At 45.5% G+C, this 27,500-nt stretch overlaps 1 protein-coding gene across 2 annotated transcripts in view; it reads left to right on the forward strand.

The window, feature by feature from the left end:
• The first annotated feature begins 9,430 nt into the window (after window positions 1-9,430).
• Window positions 9,431-27,500, forward strand: part of LOC149984732 (neuropilin-2-like) — a 432,234-nt gene continuing 414,164 nt past the window's right edge. The window contains exon 1 of one of the 2 annotated variants that reach the window (XM_090230491.1): window positions 9,431-10,820. In XM_090230491.1, coding sequence (XP_090086617.1) covers window positions 10,748-10,820 — 73 coding nt within the window. In that variant the 5' untranslated portion in view covers window positions 9,431-10,747. The remainder of the gene's footprint in view (window positions 10,821-27,500) is intronic. The other variant, XM_090230492.1, reaches the window with a different exon arrangement.

Raw genomic sequence — 27,500 nt, forward strand, 5'->3', positions numbered from 1 at the left:
GACAGAGTAGAGGAAGGAGCTACGAGTGGGGACAGCGGGAGAGACAGAGTAGAGGAAGGAGCTACGAGCGGGGACCGCGGGAGAGACAGAGCAGAGTAGAGGAAGGAGCTACGAGCAGGGACCGCGGGAGAGACCGAGTAGAGGAAGGAGCTACGAGCAGGGACCGCGGGAGAGACCGAGTAGAGGAAGGAGCTACGAGTGGGGACAGCGGGAGAGACAGAGCAGAGTAGAGGAAGGAGCTACGAGTGGGGACAGCGGGAGAGACAGAGCAGAGTGTTACTTATAGATTATAGAATAAAGGGTGTTTCTAACAGCAAAAAAATAACGTTTTTGATGTGTGCTGTATGGAAGAACGTTTTTACGCACTAGCCTTGGACAGTTGGACTGTTTCGTTTAGATTGTGATTATTTTTTGGGAGGTGGGGGGGCGGGTGGGTGGGGGGTTTTGGACAAGTAAATGTACCGGAGGGAGAAAGTCAAAGGAAAGATAAGGACATATGTTGTCACTGGATTTCGAGGCAGCCAAAAAGAAAAACAACTCACTTCAGACATGAGCTCACGGAACGCGTCAAATCAGTGGACTAAAACCGCTACGGACCTTCTGAATTGATACAGATGATTTAGTTTTAGCTGTATTTTGTCTAGTGCTTTATTTCGTTGGAATAGAAGATCCTCTGGGTGATATTTATGTTCTATTTTTTTTGTATTTTTATTGTGGTGGGGTAGAATGGTTTTGAATCTATTCAATTATTGAATTGAAATAACCTGGGGAAAATATTACTATTTTTTTAAGAGGAAAGAAAATAAGGTGTGAGGGGTTGGAGACTTGGTGGTAGAGAGAGTTAAGGGACGAGACAGGAAAGCTCAGCATTCCTGTTCCCTATATAGTGCACTACTTTCTCTGGTCAAGAGTTAGGCCCTAGTGCACTGTCTAGTGAACAGGATAGAGTGCAATTTGGGAAACATCCATGTCAGTGTATGTTTCTCCCCATGGTGTCAGTGAGTGAGGACATGGTTGTGCGATGCACAGACACACAGAGACCTGGAGGGTTTGTGAACAGCCACAGAGTCCAGCGCTCCAGGATCTGGGTCACTCTCCAGGACAGTTTCCTGAGCTGCAGGAAAGGTGCCAGCCCTCGGAGCCCAGAGAAGTGTCCTCTAGGACAGCACTCAGAGCCCAGTGAAGGGGCCTCTAGGACAGCCCTCAGAGCCCAGTGAAGGGGCCTCTAGGACAGCCCTCAGAGCCCAGAGAAGGGGCCTCTAGTACAGCCCTCAGAGCCCAGAGAAGTGGCCTCTAGGACAGCCCTCAGAGCCCAGAGAAGTGCCAGGGCTGGGCAGGGCAGGGCAGGGCAGGGCAGGGTAGGGCTGGGCAGGGCAGGGTAGGGCAGGGCTGGGCAGGACAGGGTAGGGCAGGGCTGGGCAGGGCTGCAGACTGCTTCTTCAGAAGGTGAGATAATTGTATCATGCTGACATGAGCCTCCTGGTGGTGTTGTGAAACCAATGCTCTGATTGGCAGGCTGTATGATGATCCCTGCGTTCTAAATGGCACCTTATTCCCTACGGGGCCCTGGTTTAAAAAAAACAACAACAACTAGTGCACTACATAGGGAATAGGGTGCCATTTTGTCACGCAAGACAGAGCATTCTGTGAAGACATGCCACCTAGGATGAGAATGATTTGAGAGCCTTGCCAACGTTAGGTGTCCGGTTGGAGTCTGGTTTAGGGTTACACAGGAAGGCATCACTGGACACGCAGCTAATGCTAGGACTGTCAGAATACACCGTAATAAAGTCTCATTTCAACTTCACACGGATGGTGGTGTATTGTCATTATAAAGCCTGAGAGGGTTGGTTTGGTTTCTCTAGCTGGATGGATACAGAAGCTTTGATGTGATCAGTGTGGCCAATCGTGTAGTTTTATCCCATCCTTGAACTCCAAAACCCCTTTTTCTCAACTTTCTCGGTCGTAGGGTGACAAAAAACGAGCTGCTAATCACTTCCTGGTCTTCTTGTCCGTATGTTCTGTCTCCACGGCAACAATTGTAGCTATCTATACTGAACAAAAATATAAACGCAACATGCAACAATTTCAAATATTTTACTGAGTTACATTTCATATATGTAAATCAGTCAATTTAAATAAATTGTAGTCTTTTGATTTCACATTACTGGGAATACAGATATGTATCTGTTGGACAAAAGTAGCAGCGTGGATCAGAAAACCGGTCAGTTTCTGGTGTGACCACCATTTACAGTGGGGCAAAAAAGTATTTAGTCAGCCACCACTTGTGCAAGTTCTCCCAATTAAAAAGATGAGAGAGGCCTGTAGAAGAAGAAAAAAATCCAGAAAATCACATTGTAGGATTTTTAATGAATTTATTTGCAAATTATGGTGGAAAATAAGTATTTTAGACCAAATTCTCTAAAAGCTACATTGGAGGCATCCTATTGTGCTCAGCAAAATGTGCAGCTTTGTAATGATCATGAGTGGCCTTTTACTGTCCCCAGCACCAGGTGCACCTATGTAATGATAATGAGTGGCCTTTTACTGTCCCCAGCACCAGGTGCACCTATGTAATGATCATGAGTGGCCTTTTACTGTCCCCAGCACCAGGTGCACCTATGTAATGATCATGAGTGGCCTTTTACTGTCTTTTATTTCAGCTCATGAAACACGGGACCAACACTTTACATGTTGAGTTGATATTTTTGTTCAGCGCTATAGGCGACCATGTAGGAATCTTCTGGAGCTTTTTAACCTGGACATAGTAAACAATCCAGGACACTCAAATTATTATCAAATGTCCATTATCCAAATAGTATGATTGATATATATATATATATATATATATATATATATATATATATATATATATATATATATATATATATATATATTTAACCCAGTAAGTTGACTGAGAACACATTCTCATCTACAGCAACAACCTGGGGAATAGTTACAGGGGGGAGGAGGGTGAACAAGCCAATTGTCAGTTGGGGATGATTAGGTGACCGTGATGGTATGAGGGACAGATTGAGAATATAACCAGGACACCAGTGTTAACACCCCTACAAGAGGTGCCATGGGATCTCTAGTGACCACAGAGAGTCAGGACACCAGTGTTAACACCCCTACAAGAGGTGCCATGGGATCTTTAGTGACCACAGAGAGTCAGGACACCGGTCCCACCTGAAAGACAACACCCTACACAACATCTGCCCTGTGGAATTGGGATATTTTTCTTTAGACCAGAGGAAAGAGTGCCTCCTACTGGCCCTCCAACACCACTTCTAGCAGCATCTGGTCTCCCATCGAGGAACTGACCAGGACCAACCCTACTTAGCTTCAGAAGTAAGCCAGCAGTGGTATGCAGGGTGGTATGTTGCTGACCAGGACCAACCCTGCTTAGCTTCTGAAGTAAGCCAGCAGTGGTATGCAGGGTGGTATGCTGCTGACCAGGACCAACCCTGCTTAGCTTCAGAAGTAAGCCTGCAGTGGTATGCAGGGTGGTATGCTGCTGACCAGGACCAACCCTGCTTAGCTTCAGAAGTAAGCCAGCAGTGGTATGCAGGGTGGTATGCTGCTGACCAGGACCAACCCTGCTTAGCTTCAGAAGTAAGCCAGCAGTGGTATGCAGGGTGGTATGTTGCTGACCAGGACCAACCCTACTTAGCTTCAGAGCCAAGCCAGCAGTGGTATGCAGGGTGGTATGTTGCTGACCAGGACCAACCCTACTTAGCTTCAGAGCCAAGCCAGCAGTGGTATGCAGGGTGGTATGTTGCTGACCAGGACCAACCCTGCTTAGCTTCAGAAGCAAGCCAGCAGTGGTATGCAGGGTGGTATGTTGCTGACCAGGACCAACCCTGCTTAGCTTCTGAAGCAAGCCAGCAGTGGTATGCAGGGTGGTATGTTGCTGACCAGGACCAACCCTCCTTAGCTTCTTAAGCAAGCCTGCAGTGGTATGCAGGGTGGTATGCTGCTGACCAGGACCAACCCTGCTTAGCTTTTGATGCAAGCCAGCAGTGGTATGCAGGGTGGTATGCTGCTGACCAGGACCAACCCCGCTTAGCTTCTTAAGCAAGCCAGCAGTGGTATGCAGGGTGGTATGTTGCTGACCAGGACCAACCCTGCTTAGCTTCTTAAGTAAGCCAGCAGTGGTATGCTGCTGGCATGATATGATATGCTGATATGTTACATTTGGTATGCTATTTACACTCCTCAAAAAAATAAAGGGAACACTTAAACAACACAATGTAACTCCAAGTCAATCACACTTCTGTGAAATCAAACTGTCCACTTAGGAAGCAACACTGATTGACAATAAATGTCACATGCTGTTGTGCAAATGGAATAGACAACAGGTGGAAATTATAGGCAATTAGCAAGACACCCCCAATAAAGGAGTGGTTCTGCAGGTGGGGACCACAGACCACTTCTCAGTTCCTATGCTTCCTGGCTGATGTTTTGGTCACTTTTGAATGCTGGCGGTGCTTTCACTCTAGTGGTAGCATGAGACGGAGTCTACAACCCACACAAGTGGCTCAGGTAGTGCAGCTCATCCAGGATGGCACATCATTGCGAGCTGTGGCAAGAAGGCTTGCTGTGTCTGTCAGCGTAGTGTCCAGAGCATGGAGGCGCTACCAGTAGACAGGCCAGTACATCAGGAGACGTGGAGGAAGCCGTAGGAGGGCAACAACCCAGCAGCAGGACCGCTGCCTCCGCCTTTGTGCAAGGAGGAGCAGGAGGAGCACTGCCAGAGCCCTGCAAAATGACCTCCAGCAGGCCACAAATGTGCGTGTCTGCTCAAACGGTCAGAAACAGACTCCATGAGGGTGGTATGAGGGCCTGACGTCCACAGGTGGGGGTTGTGCTTACAGCCCAACACCGTGCAGGACGTTTGGCATTTGCCAGAGAACACCAAAATTGGCAAATTCGCCACTGGTGCCCTGTGTTCTTCACAGATGAAAGCAGGTTCACACTGAGCACATGTGACAGACGTGACAGAGTCTGGCGACGCCGTGGAGAGCGTTCTGCTGCCTGCAACATCCTCCAGCATGACCGGTTTGGCAGTGGGTCAGTCATGGTATGGGGTGGCATTTCTTTGGGGGGCCGCACAGCCCTCCATGTGCTCGCCAGAGGTAGCCTGACTGCCATTAGGTACCGAGATGAGATCCTCAGACCCCTTGTGAGACCATATGCTGGTGCGGTTGGCCCTGGGTTCCTCCTAATGCAAGACAATGCTCAACCTCATGTGGCTGGAGTGTGTCAGCAGTTCCTGCAAGAGGAAGGCATTGATGCTATGGACTGGCCCGCCCGTTCCCCAGACCTGAATCCAATTGAGCACATCTGGGACATCATGTCTCGCTCCATCCACCAACGCCACGTTGCACCACAGACTGTCCAGGAGTTGGCGGATGCTTTAGTCCAGTTCTGGGAGGTGATCCCTCAGGAGACCATCCGCCTCCTCATCAGGAGCATGCCCAGGCGTTGTAGGGAGGTCATACAGGCACGTGGAGGCCACACACACTACAGAGCCTCGTTTGGACTTGTTTTAAGGACATCGAAGTTGGATCAGCCTGTAGTGTGGTTTTCCACTTTAATTTTGAATGTGACTCCAAATCCAGACCTCCATGGGTTGATACATTTGATTTCCATTGATTAATTTTTGTGTGATTTTGTTGTCAGCACATTCAACTATGTAAAGAAAAAAGTATTCAATAAGAATATTTCATTCATTCAGAACTAGGATGTGTTATTTTAGTGTTCCCTTTATTTTTTTGAGCAGTGTATAAACTTTGTGGCATCAGTCATTTCGTATGATATAGTATGTTACAAATTACAATTGTTATTATATGTTGCAATTTGTTGTGCCTAACATTAGCTAGGTGGCTAGGTTGCTAACACTAACGTTAGCTATGTGGCTAGGTTGCTAACACTAACATTAGCTAGGTGGCTAGGTTGCTAACACTAACGTTAGCTAGGTGGCTAGGTTGCTAACACTAACGTTAGCTAGGTGGCTAGGTTGCTAACACTAACGTTAGCTAGGTGGCTAGGTTGCTAACACTAACGTTAGCTAGGTTTCTAACACGAACATTAGCTAAGTGGCTAGGTTGCTAACACTAACATTAGCTAGGTGACTAGGTTGCTAACACTAACGTTAGCTAGGTGACTAACGTTAGCTATGCGGATAACATTAGTTAGACTAGAGGTTAGGGTTAGTTGCAATGTTTTTAAAATGATAAAATTGTCTGTGATCGGTTTAAAAGTCTTCGAATGTCAAGTTAACAAACAGATCAGCGACCATTTCGAATCCCACCGTACCTTCTCCGCTGTTCAATCTGGTTTCCGAGCTGGTCATGGGTGCACCTCAGTCACGCTCAAGGTCCTAAACGACATCATAACCGCCATCGATAAAAGATAATACTGTGCAGCCGTATTCATCGACCTGCCAAGGCTTTCGACTCTGTCAATCACCACATTCTTATTGGCAGACTCAACAGCCTTGGTTTCTCAAATGATTGCCTCGCCTGGTTCACCAACTACTTCTCTGATATAGTTCAGTGTGTCAAATCAGAGGGCCTGTTGTCCATACCTCTGGCAGTCTCTATGGGGTGCCACAGGGTTCAATTCTCAGGCCGACTCTCTTCTCTGTATACATCAATGATGTCGTTCTCGCTGCTGGTGATTCTCTGATCCACCTCTACGCAGACGACACCATTCTGTATACTTCTGGCCCTTCTTTGGACACTGTGTTAGCTAACCTCCAAACAAGCTTCAATGCCATACAGTACTCCTTCCGTGGCCTCCAACTGCTCTTAAATGCAAGTAAAACGAAATGCATGCTCTTCAACCGATCGCTGCCCGCACCTGCCCACCCATCTAGCATCACTACTCTGGACGGTTCTGACTTAGAATATGTGGACAACTACAAATACCTAGGTGTCTGGTTAGACTGTAAACTCTCCTTCCAGACTCACATTAAGTATCTCCAATCCAAAATTAAATCTAGAATCGGCTTCCTATTTTGCAACAAAGCATCATTCACTCATGCCGCCAAACATACCCTCGTAAAACTGACTATCCTACCGATCCTTGACTTCAGCGATGTCATTTATAAAATAGCCTCCGACACTCTACTCAGCAAATTGGACGTAGTCTATCACAGTGCCATCCATTTTGTCACCAAAGCCCCATATACTACCCACCACTGCGACCTGTATGCTCGTCGGCTGGCGCTCGATTCATATTCGTCGCCAAACCCACTGGCTCCAGGTCATCTATAAGTCTATGCTAGGTAAAGCCCCGCCTTCTCAGCTCACTGGTCACCATAGCAGCACCCACCCGTAGCACGCGCTCCAGCAGGTATATCTCACTGGTCACCCCCAAAGCCAACTCCCCCTTTGGCCGCCTTCCAGTTCTCTGCTGCCAATGACTGGAACGAATTGCAAAAATCACTGAAGTTGGAGACTTATATCTCCCTCTCTAAGTTTAAGCATCAGCTGTCAGAGCAGCTTTCCGATCGCTGGACCTGTACACAGCCAATCTGTAAATAGCCCATCCAACTACCTCATCCCCATGTTGTTATATATATATATTGTCACGGCCCCTCCTCTGCAGTGCAGGGGCGGTTCCTCCTGTAGGCAGAGGAGGGTCGTTAGTGATTGGAGTCACCTGGGCTCAGGGTATTTAAACTGCTTCACTAATCACTCTTCTCTCTCTCTCTCTCTGTCTCTCTCTGTCTCTCTCTGTCTCTCTCTGTCTCTCTCTCTCTCTCTCTCTCTCTCTCTCTCTCTCTTTCTCTCTGCTCCTCCAGGTATCATCCTGTTTTGTTTGTTCCTTTGTAGTTTTGCTATACCTGTTGTTCGCGTCCCCTCATTTTTTGCCACAGGCTATGAGTCGGCCTGTGACCATATGTTTTGCTCCTTTGCACCCCAGTTTCTCTACTTGCACATTCATCTTCTGCACATCTACCACTCCAGTGTCAATGCTTAATTGTAATTATTTCGCCACTATGGCCTTATTTATTGCCTTACCTCCCTAATCTTACTCCATTTGCACACACTGTATATAGACTTTTCTATTGTGTTATTGACTGTACGTTTGTTTATTTCATGTGTAACTCTGTGTTGTTCGCACTGCTTTCCTTTATCTTGGCCAGGTCACAGTAGTAAATGAGAACTTGTTCTCAACTGGCCTACCTGGTTAAAAAAGGTTAAATAAATAAATGTATAAAATAAATAAAAAATGTAACCTTTGGGTTGCTAGACGTTTTCGTTGTGGACCCTGACCGACCACCCTCGTTTTATTTTTGCTTTAAGTAACCTTCTGTCTTTCGTAACCATACCAAACGAAACATATCATGCTAATTTGAGAGTCCTGGATTTTAGTTTATTATGTTACGTCTGGTCTATGAGACCAGGCAGGGTTTTTAAGTCACTAGAGGGGTTTAAATCTGTTTTCATTGTCAGCTGGCATTTGAACCTTTTCTTATACTTCATGACATGGTTTGTGTGTATATGTATATATATATATTCTGTTTTTCCTCCTTATTTTTGATTCTTCAGACACTTGAACCTTGTGCCCTTGTTAAAAACACTACTCTACATAGCTTGCTGTCAAGTGAATGTTGCATTTAGCCCGGGTCAGCTACACATTTCCATATTACCATATTCCACTGCCTGGCAGCATTTTCAGAGGACAGTTACACACAACTGTACTGTCAATAAGTAAAATGGTTTGCACTCCGAAAGTTATTTCCCGCGTGGAAAACTGGTGGAAATGTACTTTGAATGACTTTGTAAACTCGCAACTTGTCATTAACATTAAGGGATGCATTCCTGCATGCCTGGCCTTTTGCTGACATCAATCTATCTCCATATTTTCCTTACGTTAGGGAAAATCAACGAGGGACTCTAAGGAAAATAATGAACCACGTGGAAGGTGTGTTCCGTGACGCGCTTCCTTTCAAAAGCAGCTCAGAAATAGAACGTATTAGATTGAATTGAATTATAGCGTGACAGCGCGTTACAATTATAGCGTTACAGCGCGTTACACTTATACCGTTGCAGGTCGTTACCGTTACAGGTGCGTTACAGGGAAATGCACCTCAAGCCAATTAGAAATTAGTATTCAGCAATGACATGGTATAAACTGATTATTCTCAGAATATGATGGTAACTAAATGACTGTATAATGCTTGTTCATATTGCCTAAGAATACCAATAGTTTACATCTAAGCACACAGGAGTCCTGTCCAGTTCTCTCCATAAATAATAATTACGCCAACCAGCCTGTGGTAACTGTAGCCTTATATGCGCCACTAACATGTCATTTCATGAGCTTGGGGCTGTGTTTGCTCCGCTTCTGTTTTTCCGTAACTGTCTTTTTATAAATGAAAGAAGGAAAGAGCTCCAGCAGGCATTGAGTGGTCCTCTTTAATCAGCGGCTGTGAGGAGGCGGGTCGAGGTGCTGACTGTAATGTGATAGCTGCTCCGTTCTAACGCTATTACATACACATGCTTGCCTGCCTGCCTGGCTTGCCTGGCTTGCCTGCTCTCTCAGCGCTGCTGGAAAACCGAGCCTTCAAACTCGGACAGAATACTCCGAGCAGAGTAGAGGAAGGAGCTAGGAGTGGGGACCGCGGGAGAGACAGAGCAGAGTAGAGGAAGGAGCTACGAGTGGGGACCGCCGGAGAGACCGAGTAGAGGAAGGAGCTACGAGCGGGGACCGCGGGAGAGACAGAGCAGAGTAGAGGAAGGAGCTACGAGCGGGGACAGCGGGAGAGACCGAGTATAGGAAGGAGCTACGAGTGGGGACAGCGGGAGAGACAGAGTAGAGGAAGGAGCTACGAGCGGGACCGCGGGAGAGACAGAGCAGAGTAGAGGAAGGAGCTACGAGTGGGGACCGCCGGAGAGACCGAGTAGAGGAAGGAGCTACGAGCGGGGACCGCGGGAGAGACCGAGTAGAGGAAGGAGCTACGAGTGGGGACAGCGGGAGAGACCGAGCAGAGTAGAGGAAGGAGCTACGAGTGGGGACAGCGGGAGAGACAGAGCAGAGTGTTACTTATAGATTATAGAATAAAGGGTGTTTCTAACAGCAAAAAAATAACGTGTTTGATGTGTGCTGTATGGAAGAACGGTTTTACGCACTAGCCTTGGACAGTTGGACTGTTTCGTTTAGATTGTGATTATTTTTTGGGAGGTGGGGGGGCGGGTGGGTGGGGGGTTTTGGACAAGTAAATGTACCGGAGGGAGAAAGTCAAAGGAAAGATAAGGACATATGTTGTCACTGGATTTCGAGGCAGCCAAAAAGAAAAACAACTCACTTCAGACATGAGCTCACGGAACGCGTCAAATCAGTGGACTAAAACCGCTACGGACCTTCTGAATTGATACAGATGATTTAGTTTTAGCTGTATTTTGTCTAGTGCTTTATTTCGTTGGAATAGAAGATCCTCTGGGTGATATTTATGTTCTATTTTTTTTAAATTTTTATTGTGGTGGGGTAGAATGGTTTTGAATCTATTCAATTATTGAATTGAAATAACCTGGGGAAAATATTACTATTTTTTTAAGAGGAAAGAAAATAAGGTGGTGTAAATCGCCGTTGTGGAGAACCCCGACCACAGACAGACCCTCTCTCAGTGGAGACGCGCGAGTGGAGAAAACAGTTTGGAAAGGTGCGAGGAGGACTTTTTACTGCGACTTCTTCTCTCCAAGATCGGGAGACTAAAACTTCACCCAGCAACATGGATATATTAACGTGGCTGTGTGGATGTTTACTGGCGGTTTGCTTACCACAAGTAGTTCTCGGTGAAGAAGGTACGTGTTTTTATGGAGCGAGTCCGTTCGCAGCCCTACAACGGCTGTTCGCACAAATGTGTTATGTGCCATTTGAAATATGACTTTGAACCGCTTTGCTTCAGCAAAATATTGCCCATTTATAAATACATCATTATATTTCCTTCTAAAGCCTTGGGTAAATAAGATGAGAACAGTGGTTTTCCCTAGTCTAGTCTTCCCGAACTAGTCTTTCCTATTTTATTTAGATGTGGATTGAAATCTCGTTCGGTCTTTCAGCACATGTTTTAATGTATCAAGTTCAAAATGAGGATTTTATACCTCACAAACAGTCAATTACTCAACGACATGTAGTGACAGAATCTGCTGTGTGGAACTGTCAGCGGGACTCGACGTGCGTAGAGACCGCCGCGGCAGTTCTCTTTAGGGAAGGTAATTCCTAGCGCCGCGGGCGTCATCGGGAGCCGGTTTAGTTCTCCGGGGGGAGTCGGGCTGCTGGACGTCTTACAAAACCTACGATTTGAAAAAAAAGTGAAATAACGTTTCACCTACAATAGCCTATCAATATGCCCAATATTTCACTGAGATTCTAATACAAATGTTTTAGTGTAGTGAGGGATTTAGAAACAATGTATTGTGTTCTGGTATCATCAGGGCGTCTGTGTAAATTCTAAATGTTCACTGTGAGTGTTTAGATACCAACAGTCAACGGGTTAGCTTGACATAGAGGCCAATCTACACAAACAAGCTTTGTTATAATTTAGTAGGATCATTCAAATCCAACATGTTCTTAATCGTCAGGTTTGATTATATGAGTGGATTTAATTTGACTGTCTTGGTCTAATGATTTGTGTTTAGATGTTCACTTTAAATGTAATTTATTCTGTTTATTCTGTTTAGTGTAAACCTAGTGGTTTATGTTTCCAATATTGACATTATTCCCATGTTATTTATCATAATCATGTATAGGCTTGCTACAGCGTTACCCCTCGGGAGCCTGTTTTATCTCCTAACAACCCATATAGCTTGTGGCTAAAATGCGTAGGCATTGTTTCAATTGATTGCTGTCAAATGGCAGTTTGTTTCTAGGAAATCAGAACATGATTTGCGTCTGTTACACGACGTAGCCTACAGCGGGAAGAAAACGTCTTTAAAGTTGCGTGAAGGTAGTCAGCCTTTCACTTGAACCGGTGCTTCTTTTTTTGGCCATTTGAAACGGATCGACTTTTACGTTAAATGTTTCTCTTGAGAGCCGAATGTAGAGGCTGGAGTACCTTGACAGAGATTAGTCCGGTGTAGAGCTCCATGACAGGGACCGTGAAGACAGACCCTGAAAACTAAGCAGCCTAAACGTTTGTGAGGAAGAATTCTGCTTTTTCTTGTCTATTGGATTTCACGGATCCCGTCTCTTCAAAATCGAATGACATGTTGTTTTCTAAATGATCTCAAACATATTTCAAAGGTATATATATATATATATATGTTTGCGCTAAAACCAAATTAATATATATATAGTTAGTACATTGACCATATATCGTACAATAGTAATAACATTATAATAACACGATGCAACGTTGATCAAGCTGTAGTTATTAGAATACTTCACTATCTTATCTCTTCCCATTAGATACACTTTATAATTCATTGCCCTTTATATCACAGTAATAACATGGTAATAACACACTCATTTTATCCATCATAATCCATTCATCATGTTTGGAGGAACCTGTTTTTTTTTTTTACCAGGGGTGTTGGAAGGTATATAACCCTACCGTAAGCTATTACCTTATTTTCAAGAGGAACGGCTTTGAACTGAACCAGTGTGACGCCTCAGGACATCTGGAACAGTAGCCAGATATCAGTAGCTCTTTCTGGGAAGAAAACCATTAGTTTAGCCTGGTAGCCTGGTGCTGCTGCTCTCCTTCCTTCATTTATACCGATATGAAGAGCTAGACAAATTAAACAACTTGACGAGACTGAATGCTGTGTGTGTGTGTGTGTGTGTGTGTGTGTGTGTGTGTGTGTGTGTGTGTGTGTGTGTGTGTGTGTGTGAGAAAGAGAGAGGGGCAGAGAGAGATAGAGAGGCAGAGAGAGAGAGAGAGAGAGAGAGAGAGACACGTTCTCTCAGCCAGGGTATCTCGTCATATGGGTAAATAAACCTTTTGCTAATGATCAGTTGACATATCCTCTCACTATGGAAGTGGAAACAATGATTGGCTACTGCTAGTCAATTACAGAACTTCAGACAGAGAGAGCTTCCAACACAGCTCAGGCAGTAGGAAGCTCTCTCATCCATTTACATGCAGATGATAGTCTTATAGGAAGCTGACCCCTCCCCGGTTTTTGTGTTAAATGCTCTACAACAAAGCTTTCTTAGTGTCCAACAAGCTTTCTCTGCCCTTAACCTTGTTCTGAACACCTCCAAAACAAAGGTCATGTGGTTTGGTAAGAAGAATGCCCCTCTCCTCACCGGTGTTATTACTACCTCTGAGGGTTTAGAGCTTGAGGTAGTCACCCCATACCAGTACTTGGGAGTTTGGCTAGACAGTACACTGTCCTTCTCTCAGCACATATCAAAGCTGCAGGCTAAAGTTAAATCTAGACTTGGTTTCCTCTATCACAATCACTCCTCTTTCACCTCGGCTGCCAAACTAACCCTGATTCAGATGACCATCCTACCCATGCTAGATTACGGAGACATAATTTATTGATCGGCAGGTTAGGGTGCTCTCGAGCGGCTAGATGTTCTTTACCATTCGGCCATCAGATTTGCCACCAATGCTCCTTATAGAACACAACACTGCACTCTATACTCCTCTGTAAACTGGTCATCTCTGTATACCTGTCGCAAGACCCACTGGTTGATGCTTATTTATAAAACCCTCTTAGGCCTCACTCCCCCACATCTGAGATGCCTACTACCAGCCCTCATCCTTCACATACAACACCCGTTCTGCCGGTCACATTCTGTTAAAGGTCCCCAAAGCACACATCCCTGGGTCGCTCCTCTTTTCAGTTCGCTGCAGCTAGCGACTGGAACGAGCTGCAACAAACACTCAAACTGGACAGTTTTATCTCAATCTCTTCATTCAAAGACTCAATCATGGACACTCTTACTGACAGTTGTGGCTGCTTTGAGTGATGTATTGTTGTCTCTACCAATAATGTTTGTACCATGTTGTGCTGATACCATGTTGTGTTGCTACCATGTTGTTGTTATGTTGTGTTGCTACCATGTTGTGTTGCTACCATGTTGTTGTTATGTTGTGTTGCTCCCATGTTGTGTTGCTACCATGTTGTGTTGCTACCATTTTGTTGTCATGCTCTGTTGCTACCATGCTGCGTTGTCATGTGTTGCTACCATGCTGCATTGTCATGTGTTGCTACCATGCTGCGTTGTCATGTGTTGCTACCATGCTGTGTTGTCATGTATTGCTGCCTTGCTGTGTTGTCATGTGTTGCTACCATGTTGTTGTTATGTTGTGTTGCTACCATGTTGTGTTGTTACCATGTTGTTGTTATGTTGTGTTGCTCCCATGTTGTGTTGCTACCATGTTGTGTTGCTACCATGTTGTTGTTATGTTGTGTTGCTACCATTTTGTTGTCATGCTCTGTTGCTACCATGCTTGCGTTGTCATGTTTTGCTACCATGCTGCATTGTCATGTGTTGCTACCATGCTGCGTTGTCATGTGTTGCTACCATGCTGCGTTGTCATGTGTTGCTACCATGCTGCATTGTCATGTGTTGCTACCATGCTGTGTTGTCATGTGTTGCTACCATGCTGTGTTGTCATGTGTTGCTGCCATGCTGCGTTGTCGTGTGTTGCTACCATGCTGCGTTGTCGTGTGTTGCTACCATGCTGTGTTGTCATGTGTTGCTACCATGCTGTGTTGTCATGCGTTGCTGCCTTGCTATGTTGTCGTCTTAGGTCTCTCTTTATGTAGTGTTGTGATGTCTCTCTTGTCGTGATGTGTGTTTTGTCCTATATTTAAATGTTTACATATTTAATCCCAGGCCCCTGTCCCCGCAGGAGGCCTTTTGCCTTCTGGTAGGCCATCATTGTAAATAAGAATATGTTCTTAACTGACTAGTTAAAGAAAGGTTCAATAAAATAAACAAAAATTAATCAGTCAGTGCCTTTGACAGGATTATAATCCAGTGTTTTCTACAGGATTATAATCCAGTGTTTTCTACAGGATTATAATCCAGTGTTTTCTACAGGATTATAATCCAGTGTTTTCTACAGGATTATAATCCAGTGTTTTCTACAGGATTATAATCCAGTGTTTTCTACAGGATTATAATCCAGTGTCTTCTACAGGATTATAATCCAGTGTCTCTTACAGGATTATAATCCAGTGTCTTCTACAGGATTATAATCCAGTGTTTTCTACAGGATTATAATCCAGTGTTTTCTACAGGATTATAATCCAGTGTTTTCTACAGGATTATAATCCAGTGTTTTCTACAGGATTATAATCCAGTGTCTTCTACAGGATTATAATCCAGTGTCTCTTACAGGATTATAATCCAGTGTCTTCTACAGGATTATAATCCAGTGTTTTCTACAGGATTATAATCCAGTGTTTTCTACAGGATTATAATCCAGTGTTTTCTACAGGATTATAACCCAGTGTTTTCTACAGGATTATAATCCAGTGTTTTCTACAGGATTATAATCCAGTGTTTTCTACAGGATTATAATCCAGTGTCTTCTACAGGATTATAATCCAGTGTTTTCTACAGGATTATAATCCAGTGTTTTCTACAGGAATATAATCCAGTGTCTTCTACAGGATTATAATCCAGTGTCTTCTACAGGATTATAATCCAGTGTCTCTTACAGGATTATAATCCAGTGTCTTCTACAGGATTATAATCCAGTGTTTTCTACAGGATTATAATCCAGTGTCTTCTACAGGATTATAATCCAGTGTCTTCTACAGGATTATAATCCAGTGTCTTCTAAAGGATTATAATCCAGTGTCTTCTACAGGATTATAATCCAGTGTCTTCTACATTGGCTTGTCTGGCTGCGTCACGTGTAGAGGCTTGGTATGTTATGTGGTGTTCTATCTGTCTGCCTACTCATGGTCCAAGTTCGGTGTTTACTAGAACTGAACAGCTGCACCATGGGAATGCATTTCTCTGTGTGTGTGTGTGTGTGTGTGGGCTCACTACTTAATGTTCAACAGTTTGAGAGGAGAATGTTGTTGTTCTGGTCATGGAGAGAATTGATCCTCTCTTAATAACTTTATCGCGTTTGTTTTCACACTTTACATTAGCAGATGTCTCTCCTTGATTCGATTACCAGAGATTTGATCCTTTCTCTTGTACACAGTGGTATAAAATCTATTTAAAAGTCATTTGATTGTATCCTAGTTCTGGTTAGCTGGGTAGTACATTGTGTTGTTAGTCCTCCTGAAAGAGGAAGAAGGTGCCTACCCTTTCCTCTCTTCCCCATAACATCCTTCCCTCAACCTGGATGTGTTTTGGGACCTCTTTGTCTCTCTGGCGCTCAGATCTTCTTTGTAGTTTTCCACCGTGGTTTGAAATAAGGCACCTGGTTAGGGTCACGACCCCCCACCTCACTCTGGCTAGGGTCACAACCCCCCCACCTCACTCTGGCTAGGGTCACGACCCCCCACCTCACTCTGGCTAGGGTCACGACCCCCCACCTCACTCTGGCTAGGGTCACGACCCCCCCACCTCACCCTGGCTAGGGTCACGACCCCCCACCTCACTCCGGCTAGGGTCACGACCCCCCACCTCACTCCGGCTAGGGTCACGACCCCCCACCTCACTCTGGCTAGGGTCACGACCCCCCCACCTCACCCTGGCTAGGGTCACGACCCCCCACCTCACTCTGGTTTAGGGTCACGACCCCCCCACCTCACCCTGGCTAGGGTCACGACCCCCCACCTCACTCTGGCTAGGTTCACGACCCCCCCACCTCACCCTGGCTAGGGTCACGACCCCCCACCTCACTCTGGCTAGGGTCACGACCCCCCCACCTCACCCTGGTTAGGGTCACGACCCCCCCACCTCACCCTGGCTAGGGTCACGACCCCCCACCTCACTCTGGCTAGGGTCACGACCCCCCAACCTCACTCTGGCTAGGGTAACGACCCCCCACCTCACTCTGGCTAGGGTCACGACCCCCCCACCTCACCCTGGCTAGGGTCACGACCCCCCACCTCACTCTGGCTAGGGTCACGACCCCCCCACCTCACCCTGGCTAGGGTCACGACCCCCCCACCTCACCCTGGCTAGGGTCACGACCCCCCACCTCACTCTGGCTAGGGTCACGACCCCCCCACCTCACCCTGGCTAGGGTCACAACCCCCCCACCTCACTCTAGCTAGGGTCACGACCCCCCACCTCACTCTGGTTAGGGTCACGACCCCCCACCTCACTCTGGCTAGGGTCACGACCCCCCAACCTCACTCTGGCTAGGGTCACGACCCCCCACCTCACTCTGGCTAGGGTCACGACCCCCCCACCTCACCCTGGCTAGGGTCACGACCCCCCACCTCACTCTGGCTAGGGTCACGACCCCCCCACCTCACCCTGGCTAGGGTCACGACCCACCCCACCTCACCCTGGCTAGGGTCACGACCCCCCACCTCACTCTGGCTAGGGTCACGACCCCCCCACCTCACCCTGGCTAGGGTCACAACCCCCCCACCTCACTCTGGCTAGGGTCACGACCCCCCACCTCACTCTGGTTAGGGTCACGACCCCCCCACCTCACCCTGGCTAGGGTCACAACCCCCCACCTCACTCTGGCTAGGGTCATGACCCCCCCACCTCACCCTGGCTAAGGTCACAACCCCCCCACCTCACTCTGGTTAGGGTCACGACCCCCCAAATCACTCTGTTAAGGTGTGTGTTATGGTGTGTGTGTTACAGACAGACTGTGATGAGGGGATGTGGTTGGTTGTGTGTTAAGGTGTGTGTTATGGTGTGTGTGTTACAGACAGACTGTGATGAGGGGATGTGGTTGGTTGTGTGTTAAGGTGTGTGTGTTACAGGCAGACTGTGATGAGGGGATGTGGTTGGTTGTGTGTTAAGGTGTGTGTGTTACAGGCAGACTGTGATGAGGGGATGTGGTTGGTTGTGTGTTACAGACAGACTGTGATGAGGGGATGTGGTTGGTTGTGTGTTAAGGTGTGTGTTTTGGTGTGTGTGTTACAGACAGACTGTGATGAGGGGATGTGGTTGGTTGTGTGTTAAGGTGTGTGTGTTACAGGCAGATTGTGATGAGGGGATGTGGTTGGTTGTGTGTTAAGGTGTGTGTGTTACAGACAGACTGTGATGAGGGGATGTGGTTGGTTGTGTGTTAAGGTGTGTGTGTTACAGACAGACTGTGATGAGGGGATGTGGTTGGTTGTGTGTTAAGGTGTGTGTTATCTTGTCTTTTTGCTGTTGACACTTTCTCTCTGTGGCTGATGGTCATCATACTATCTGATACATCAGAGAGGGAGAGGGAGGTGGCTGATGGTCATCATACTATCTGATACATCAGAGAGGGAGAGGGAGGTGGCTGATGGGTTGGGTTAGTCTGTGTGTCTGGCAGGGTTAGTCTGTCTGTGTGTCTGGCAGGGTTAGTCTGTCTGTGTCTGGCAGGGTTAGTCTGTCTGTGTCTGGCAGGGTTAGTCTGTGTGTCTGGCAGGGTTAGTCTGTGTGTCTGGCAGGGTTAATCTGTCTGTGTGTCTGGCAGGGTTAGTCTGGCAGGGTTAGTCTGTCTGTGTGTCTGGCAGGGTTAATCTGTCTGTGTCTGGCAGGGTTAGTCTGTCTGTGTCTGGCAGGGTTAGTCTGTCTGTGTCTGGCAGGGTTAGTCTGTCTGTGTCTGGCAGGGGTAATCTGTCTGTGTGTCTGGCAGGGTTAATCTGTCTGTGTGTCTGGCAGGGTTAATCTGTCTGTGTGTCTGGCAGGGTTAGTCTGTGTGTCTGGCAGGGTTAGTCTGTGTGTGTCTGGCAGAGTTAGTCTATCTGTGTCTGGCCTACCTGCTTCATCATACTATCTGATACATCAGAGAGGGAGGGAGAGGGAGGGGCCTACCTGCTTCATCATACTATCTGATACATCAGAGAAAGAGAGGGAGGGGCCTACCTGCTTCATCATACTATCTGATACATCAGAGAAAGAGAGGGAGGGGCCTACCTGCCTCATCATACTGTCTGATACATAAGAGAGGGAGGGGCCTACCTGCCTCATCATACTATCTGATACATTAGAGAGGGAGGGGCCTACCTGCCTCATCATACTATCTGATACATCAGAGAGGGAGGGGCTTACCTGCTTCATCATACTATCTGATACATCAGAGAGGGAGAGGGAGAGGGAGGGGCCTACCTGCCTCATCATACTATCTGATACATCAGAGAGGGAGAGGGAGGGGCCTACCTGCTTCATCATACTATCTGATACATCAGAGAGGGAGGGAGAGGGAGGGGCCTACCTGCTTCATCATACTATCTGATACATCAGAGAGAGAGAGAGAGAGGGAGGGGCCTACCTGCTTCATCATACTATCTAATACAGAGAGGGAGGGAGAGGGAGGGGCCTACCTGCTTCATCATACTATCTGATACATCAGAGAGAGAGAGGTAGGGGCATACCTGCTTCATCATACTATCTGATACATAAGAGAGGGAGCGAGAGGGAGGGGCCTGCCTGCTTCATCATACTATCTGATACATCAGAGAGGGAGGGAGAGGGAGGGGCCTTCCTGCTTCGTCATACTATCTGATACATCAGAGACGGAGGGAGAGGGAGGGTCCTACCTGCTTCATCATAATATCTGATACATCAGAGAGGGAGAGGGAGGGGCCTACCTGCCTCATCATACTATCTGATACATCAGAGAGAGAGGGAGGGGCCTACCTGCCTCATCATACTATCTGATACATCAGAGAGAGAGGGAGGGGCCTACCTGCCTCATCATACTATCTGATACATCAGAGAGGGAGGGAGAGGGAGGGGCCTACCTGCTTCATCATACTCTCTGATACATCAGAGAGGGAGAGGGAGGGGCCTACCTGCTTCATCATACTATCTGATACATCAGAGAGAGAATGGGAGAGGCCCAGCACATTTCATGGTTGCTGGGCAACGGGCAGAGGAAAGACAGACTACAGCTTACTGAGGACAGACGGACACACAACCATCTCCAATGTGAGACTCTCCCCACCACCCCGACTTTCTGAAAAATCAACTCATATTTTAATTACGGATGGGATCACTGAATGAGTTCCTCTTTCATTATTTCAACCTCATTCAAAGGTTTTTAACCAATTTTTTGTTGGAAAAGAAACCGACTCCTTGGAAACTATGAGGGAAATGAATCTGCAACTCTCTGAAAAACAAAGTCAGATATTTGCAATTCAGGCCAACAAACAAGATCGAGTTTAATCTCGCGTGGCGGGCAGAAAGTGCTGAAACGGGAAACATACCATAGAGTTATCAGGATGAGAGAGTCAGAAAATACCATAGAGTTACCAGGATGAGAGTCAGAACATACCATAGAGTTACCAGGATGAGAGTCAGAACATACCATAGAGTTATCAGGATGAGAGAGTCAGAACATACCATAGAGTTATCAGGATGAGAGTCAGAACATACCATAGAGTTACCAGGATGAGAGAGTCAGAACATACCATAGAGTTATCAGGATGGGAGAGTCAGAACATACCATAGAGTTATCGGGATGAGAGTCAGAACATACCATAGAGTTATCAGGATGAGTCAGAACATACCATAGAGTTACCAGGATGAGAGTCAGAACATACCATAGAGTTACCAGGATGAGAGAGTCAGAACATACCATAGAGTTACCAGGATGGGAGAGTCAGAACATACCATAGAGTTACCAGGATGGGGGAGTCAGAACATACCATAGAGTTATCAGGATGAGAGTCAGAACATACCACATTTTTGTCAGGATGGGAGTCAGAACATGTGATCAGGATGAGAGAGTCAGAACATACCATAGAGTTATCAGGATGAGAGTCAGAACATACCATAGAGTTATCAGGATGAGAGTCAGAACATACCATAGAGTTACCAGGATGAGAGAGTCAGAACATACCATAGAGTTACCAGGATGGGAGAGTCAGAACATACCATAGAGTTACCAGGATGGGGGAGTCAGAACATACCATAGAGTTATCAGGATGAGAGTCAGAACATACCACATTTTTGTCAGGATGGGAGTCAGAACATGTGATCAGGATGAGAGAGTCAGAACATACCATAGAGTTACCAGGATGAGAGTCAGAACATACCATAGAGTTACCAGGATGAGAGTCAGAACATACCATAGAGTTATCAGGATGAGAGAGTCAGAACATACCAAAGAGTTATCAGGATGAGAGTCAGAACATACCATAGAGTTACCAGGATGAGAGTCAGAACATACCATAGAGTTATCAGGATGAGAGAGTCAGAACATACCAAAGAGTTATCAGGATGAGAGTCAGAACATACCATAGAGTTACCAGGATGTGAGATTCCGAACATACCATAGAGTTACCAGGATGAGAGAGTCAGAACATGTGACCAGAATGAGAGTCAGAAAATACTCTAGAGTTATCAGGATGAGAGTCAGAACATACCACAGAGTTACCAGGTTGAGATTCAGAACATACCATAGAGTTACCAGGATGGGGGAGTCAGAACATACCATAGAGTTATCAGGATGGGGGAGTCAGAACATACCATAGAGTTATCAGGATGAGAGTCAGAACATACCATAGAGTTACCAGGATGAGAGTCAGAACATACCATAGAGTTATCAGGATGAGAGTCAGAACATACCATAGAGTTACCAGGATGAGAGTCAGAACATACCATATAATTACCAGGATTAGAAAGTCAGAACATACTATAGAGTTACAGGGTTGGGAGAGTCAGAACATGTGATCAGGATGAGAGCGTCAGAACATACCATAGAGTTATCAGGATGAGATAGTCAGAACATACCATAGAGTTACCAGGTTGAGAGAGTCAGATCATACCATAGAGTTACCAGGATCAGAGAGTCAGAACATGTGATCAGGATGAGAGTCAGAACATACCATAGAATTACCAGGATTAGAGAGTCAGAACATACCATAGAGTTACCAGGTTGGGAGAGTCAGAACATACCATAGAGTTACCAGGATGAGAGTCAGAACATACCATAGAGTTACCAGGATGAGAGTCAGAACATACCATAGAGTTATCAGGATGAGAGAGTCAGAACATACAATAGAGTTATCAGGATGAGAGTCAGAACATACCATAGAGTTACCAGGATGAGAGAGTCAGAACATACCATAGAGTTATCAGGATGAGAGTCAGAACATGTGATCAGGATGAGAGAGTCAGAACATACCATAGAGTTACCAGGATGAGAGAGTCAGAACATACCATAGAGTTACCAGGATGAGAGAGTCAGAACATACCATAGAGTTACCAGGACGAGAGTCAGAACATACCATAGAGTTACCAGGATGAGAGTCAGAACATACCATAGAGTTATCAGGATGAGAGAGTCAGAACATACCATAGAGTTATCAGGATGAGAGTCAGAACATACCATGGAGTTATCAGGATGAGAGAGTCAGAACATACCATAGAATTACCAGGATGAGAGTCAGAACATGCCATAGAGTTACCAGGATGAGAGTCAGAACATACCATAGAGTTACCAGGATGAGAGTCAGAACATACCATAGAGTTACCAGGATGAGAGTCAGAACATGCCATAGAGTTACCTGGATGAGAGTCAGAACATACCATAGAGTTACCAGGATGAGAGTCAGAACATACCATAGAGTTATGAGGATGAGAGTCAGAACATACCATAGAGTTACCAGGATGAGAGAGTCAGAACATACCATAGAGTTACCAGGATGGGGGAGTCAGAACATCCCATAGAGTTGTTAGAACATACCATAGAGTTACCAGGATGAGAGAGTCAGAACATACTCTAGAGTTACCAGGATGAGAGTCAGAACATACCATAGAGTTACCAGGATGAGAGTCAGAACATACCATAGAGTTACCAGGATGAGTCAGAACATACCATAGAGTTATCAGGATGAGAGTCAGAACATACCATAGAGTTATCAGGATGGGAGAGTCAGAACATACCATAGAGTTATCGGGATGAGAGTCAGAACATACCATAGAGTTATCAGGATGAGTCAGAACATACCATAGAGTTACCAGGATGAGAGTCAGAACATACCATAGAGTTACCAGGATGAGAGAGTCAGAACATACCATAGAGTTACCAGGATGGGAGAGTCAGAACATACCATAGAGTTACCAGGATGGGGGAGTCAGAACATACCATAGAGTTATCAGGATGAGAGTCAGAACATACCACATTTTTGTCAGGATGGGAGTCAGAACATGTGATCAGGATGAGAGAGTCAGAACATACCATAGAGTTATCAGGATGAGAGTCAGAACATACCATAGAGTTATCAGGATGAGAGTCAGAACATACCATAGAGTTACCAGGATGAGAGAGTCAGAACATACCATAGAGTTACCAGGATGGGAGAGTCAGAACATACCATAGAGTTACCAGGATGGGGGAGTCAGAACATACCATAGAGTTATCAGGATGAGAGTCAGAACATACCACATTTTTGTCAGGATGGGAGTCAGAACATGTGATCAGGATGAGAGAGTCAGAACATACCATAGAGTTACCAGGATGAGAGTCAGAACATACCATAGAGTTATCAGGATGAGAGTCAGAACATACCATAGAGTTATCAGGATGAGAGAGTCAGAACATACCAAAGAGTTATCAGGATGAGAGTCAGAACATACCATAGAGTTACCAGGATGAGAGTCAGAACATACCATAGAGTTATCAGGATGAGAGAGTCAGAACATACCAAAGAGTTATCAGGATGAGAGTCAGAACATACCATAGAGTTACCAGGATGTGAGATTCCGAACATACCATAGAGTTACCAGGATGAGAGAGTCAGAACATGTGACCAGAATGAGAGTCAGAAAATACTCTAGAGTTATCAGGATGAGAGTCAGAACATACCACAGAGTTACCAGGATGAGAGAGTCAGAACATACCATAGAGTTACCAGGATGGGGGAGTCAGAACATGTGATCAGGATGAGAGAGTCAGAACATACCATAGAGTTACCAGGTTGAGATTCAGAACATACCATAGAGTTACCAGGATGGGGGAGTCAGAACATACCATAGAGTTATCAGGATGGGGGAGTCAGAACATACCATAGAGTTATCAGGATGAGAGTCAGAACATACCATAGAGTTACCAGGATGAGAGTCAGAACATACCATAGAGTTATCAGGATGAGAGTCAGAACATACCATAGAGTTACCAGGATGAGAGTCAGAACATACCATATAATTACCAGGATTAGAAAGTCAGAACATACTATAGAGTTACAGGGTTGGGAGAGTCAGAACATGTGATCAGGATGAGAGCGTCAGAACATACCATAGAGTTATCAGGATGAGATAGTCAGAACATACCATAGAGTTACCAGGTTGAGAGAGTCAGATCATACCATAGAGTTACCAGGATCAGAGAGTCAGAACATGTGATCAGGATGAGAGTCAGAACATACCATAGAATTACCAGGATTAGAGAGTCAGAACATACCATAGAGTTACCAGGTTGGGAGAGTCAGAACATACCATAGAGTTACCAGGATGAGAGTCAGAACATACCATAGAGTTACCAGGATGAGAGTCAGAACATACCATAGAGTTATCAGGATGAGAGTCAGAACATACCATAGAGTTACCAGGATGAGAGAGTCAGAACATACCATAGAGTTATCAGGATGAGAGTCAGAACATGTGATCAGGATGAGAGAGTCAGAACATACCATAGAGTTACCAGGATGAGAGTCAGAACATACCATATAATTACCAGGATTAGAAAGTCAGAACATACTATAGAGTTACAGGGTTGGGAGAGTCAGAACATGTGATCAGGATGAGAGAGTCAGAACATACCATAGAGTTACCAGGATGGGGGAGTCAGAACATACCATAGAGTTATCAGGATGGGGGAGTCAGAACATACCATAGAGTTATCAGGATGAGAGTCAGAACATACCATAGAGTTACCAGGATGAGAGTCAGAACATACCATAGAGTTATCAGGATGAGAGTCAGAACATACCATAGAGTTACCAGGATGAGAGTCAGAACATACCATATAATTACCAGGATTAGAAAGTCAGAACATACTATAGAGTTACAGGGTTGGGAGAGTCAGAACATGTGATCAGGATGAGAGCGTCAGAACATACCATAGAGTTATCAGGATGAGATAGTCAGAACATACCATAGAGTTACCAGGTTGAGAGAGTCAGATCATACCATAGAGTTACCAGGATCAGAGAGTCAGAACATGTGATCAGGATGAGAGTCAGAACATACCATAGAATTACCAGGATTAGAGAGTCAGAACATACCATAGAGTTACCAGGTTGGGAGAGTCAGAACATACCATAGAGTTACCAGGATGAGAGTCAGAACATACCATAGAGTTACCAGGATGAGAGTCAGAACATACCATAGAGTTATCAGGATGAGAGTCAGAACATACCATAGAGTTACCAGGATGAGAGAGTCAGAACATACCATAGAGTTATCAGGATGAGAGTCAGAACATGTGATCAGGATGAGAGAGTCAGAACATACCATAGAGTTACCAGGATGAGAGAGTCAGAACATACCATAGTGTTACCAGGATGAGAGAGTCAGAACATACCATAGAGTTACCAGGACGAGAGTCAGAACATACCATAGAGTTACCAGGATGAGAGTCAGAACATACCATAGAGTTATCAGGATGAGAGAGTCAGAACATACCATAGAGTTATCAGGATGAGAGTCAGAACATACCATGGAGTTATCAGGATGAGAGAGTCAGAACATACCATAGAATTACCAGGATGAGAGTCAGAACATGCCATAGAGTTACCAGGATGAGAGTCAGAACATACCATAGAGTTACCAGGATGAGAGTCAGAACATACCATAGAGTTACCAGGATGAGAGTCAGAACATGCCATAGAGTTACCTGGATGAGAGTCAGAACATACCATAGAGTTACCAGGATGAGAGTCAGAACATACCATAGAGTTATGAGGATGAGAGTCAGAACATACCATAGAGTTACCAGGATGAGAGAGTCAGAACATACCATAGAGTTACCAGGATGGGGGAGTCAGAACATACCATAGAGTTGTTAGAACATACCATAGAGTTACCAGGATGAGAGAGTCAGAACATACTCTAGAGTTACCAGGATGAGAGTCAGAACATACCATAGAGTTACCAGGATGAGAGTCAGAACATACCATAGAGTTACCAGGATGAGTCAGAACATACCATAGAGTTATCAGGATGAGAGTCAGAACATACCATAGAGTTATCAGGATGAGAGAGTCAGAACATACCATAGAATTACCAGGATGAGAGAGTCAGAACATACCATAGAGTTACCAGGTTGGGAGAGTCAGAACATGTGATCAGGATGAGAGAGTCAGAACATACCATAGAGTTATCAGGATGAGAGAGTCAGAACATACCATAGAGTTACCAGGATGAGAGAGTCAGAACATACCATAGAATTACCAGGATGAGAGAGTCAGAACATACCACAGAGTTATCAGGATGAGAGAGTCAGAACATGTGATCAGGATGAGAGAGTCAGAACATACCATAGAGTTATCAGGATGAGAGAGTCAGAACATACCATAGAGTTACCAGGATGAGAGAGTCAGAACATACCATAGAGTTACCAGGATGAGAGTCAGAACATGTGATCAGGATGAGAGAGTCAGAACATACCATAGAGTTACCAGGATGAGAGAGTCAGAACATACCATAGCGTTATCAGGATGAGAGAGTCAGAACATGTGATCAGGATGAGAGAGTCAGAACATACCATAGAGTTACCAGGATGGGGGAGTCAGAACATACCATAGAGTTACCAGGATGTGGGAGTCAGACCATACCATAGAGTTACCAGGATGTGGGAGTCAGACCATACCATAGAGTTACCAGGATGGGGGAGTCAGAACATACCATAGAGTTACCAGGAATGGGGGAGTCAGAACATACCATAGCGATAGTAAGAGGATAAATAATGTATTCTGTATTTTCATTCCCACTTGGCTGCTTAGCACCGTTTACTCTTGTTTAGACTGTGTGTGTGCACGCCAATGTGTGTGTGTGTGTGCACGCTTATGTGTGTGTGTGTGTTTGTGTGTGAACGCTTATGTGTGTGTGTGTGGACGCTTATGTGTGTGTGCTTATCACCATTTACTCTTATTTATGGAGGGGCATGTTGTGATCATGTACAGAATGAACAAACCACAAACCTGCAGGAAGTTATTTAGCAGACAGCGGTGGACAGGAAACAGTATTTGTTTCTGCTGCTAAAGGGACAACATCACTACTTCTGATCGCAGGAGGCTTGGAAAACGGATGGTGGGTGGGAGAGGAGGGAGGCTGAAAGGGGTTTGTAGTGACTGATGCTGCTGTTGATGATACGTCTGTCTACAGGAGACACAAACACACCTCTGTTCACCTCTCATCAGGCCTCCCTTTCTCCCTCCCTGTCTGTCTCTCTCCTCACCAGTCTGTCTCTCTCCTCATCAGGCTCCCTATCTGTCTCTCTCCTC

Source organism: Oncorhynchus mykiss, chromosome 3 (assembly GCF_057628025.1).
Source record: "Oncorhynchus mykiss isolate SJ-2025 chromosome 3, ASM5762802v1, whole genome shotgun sequence".
Classification (NCBI taxonomy): Eukaryota; Metazoa; Chordata; class Actinopteri; order Salmoniformes; family Salmonidae; genus Oncorhynchus; species Oncorhynchus mykiss.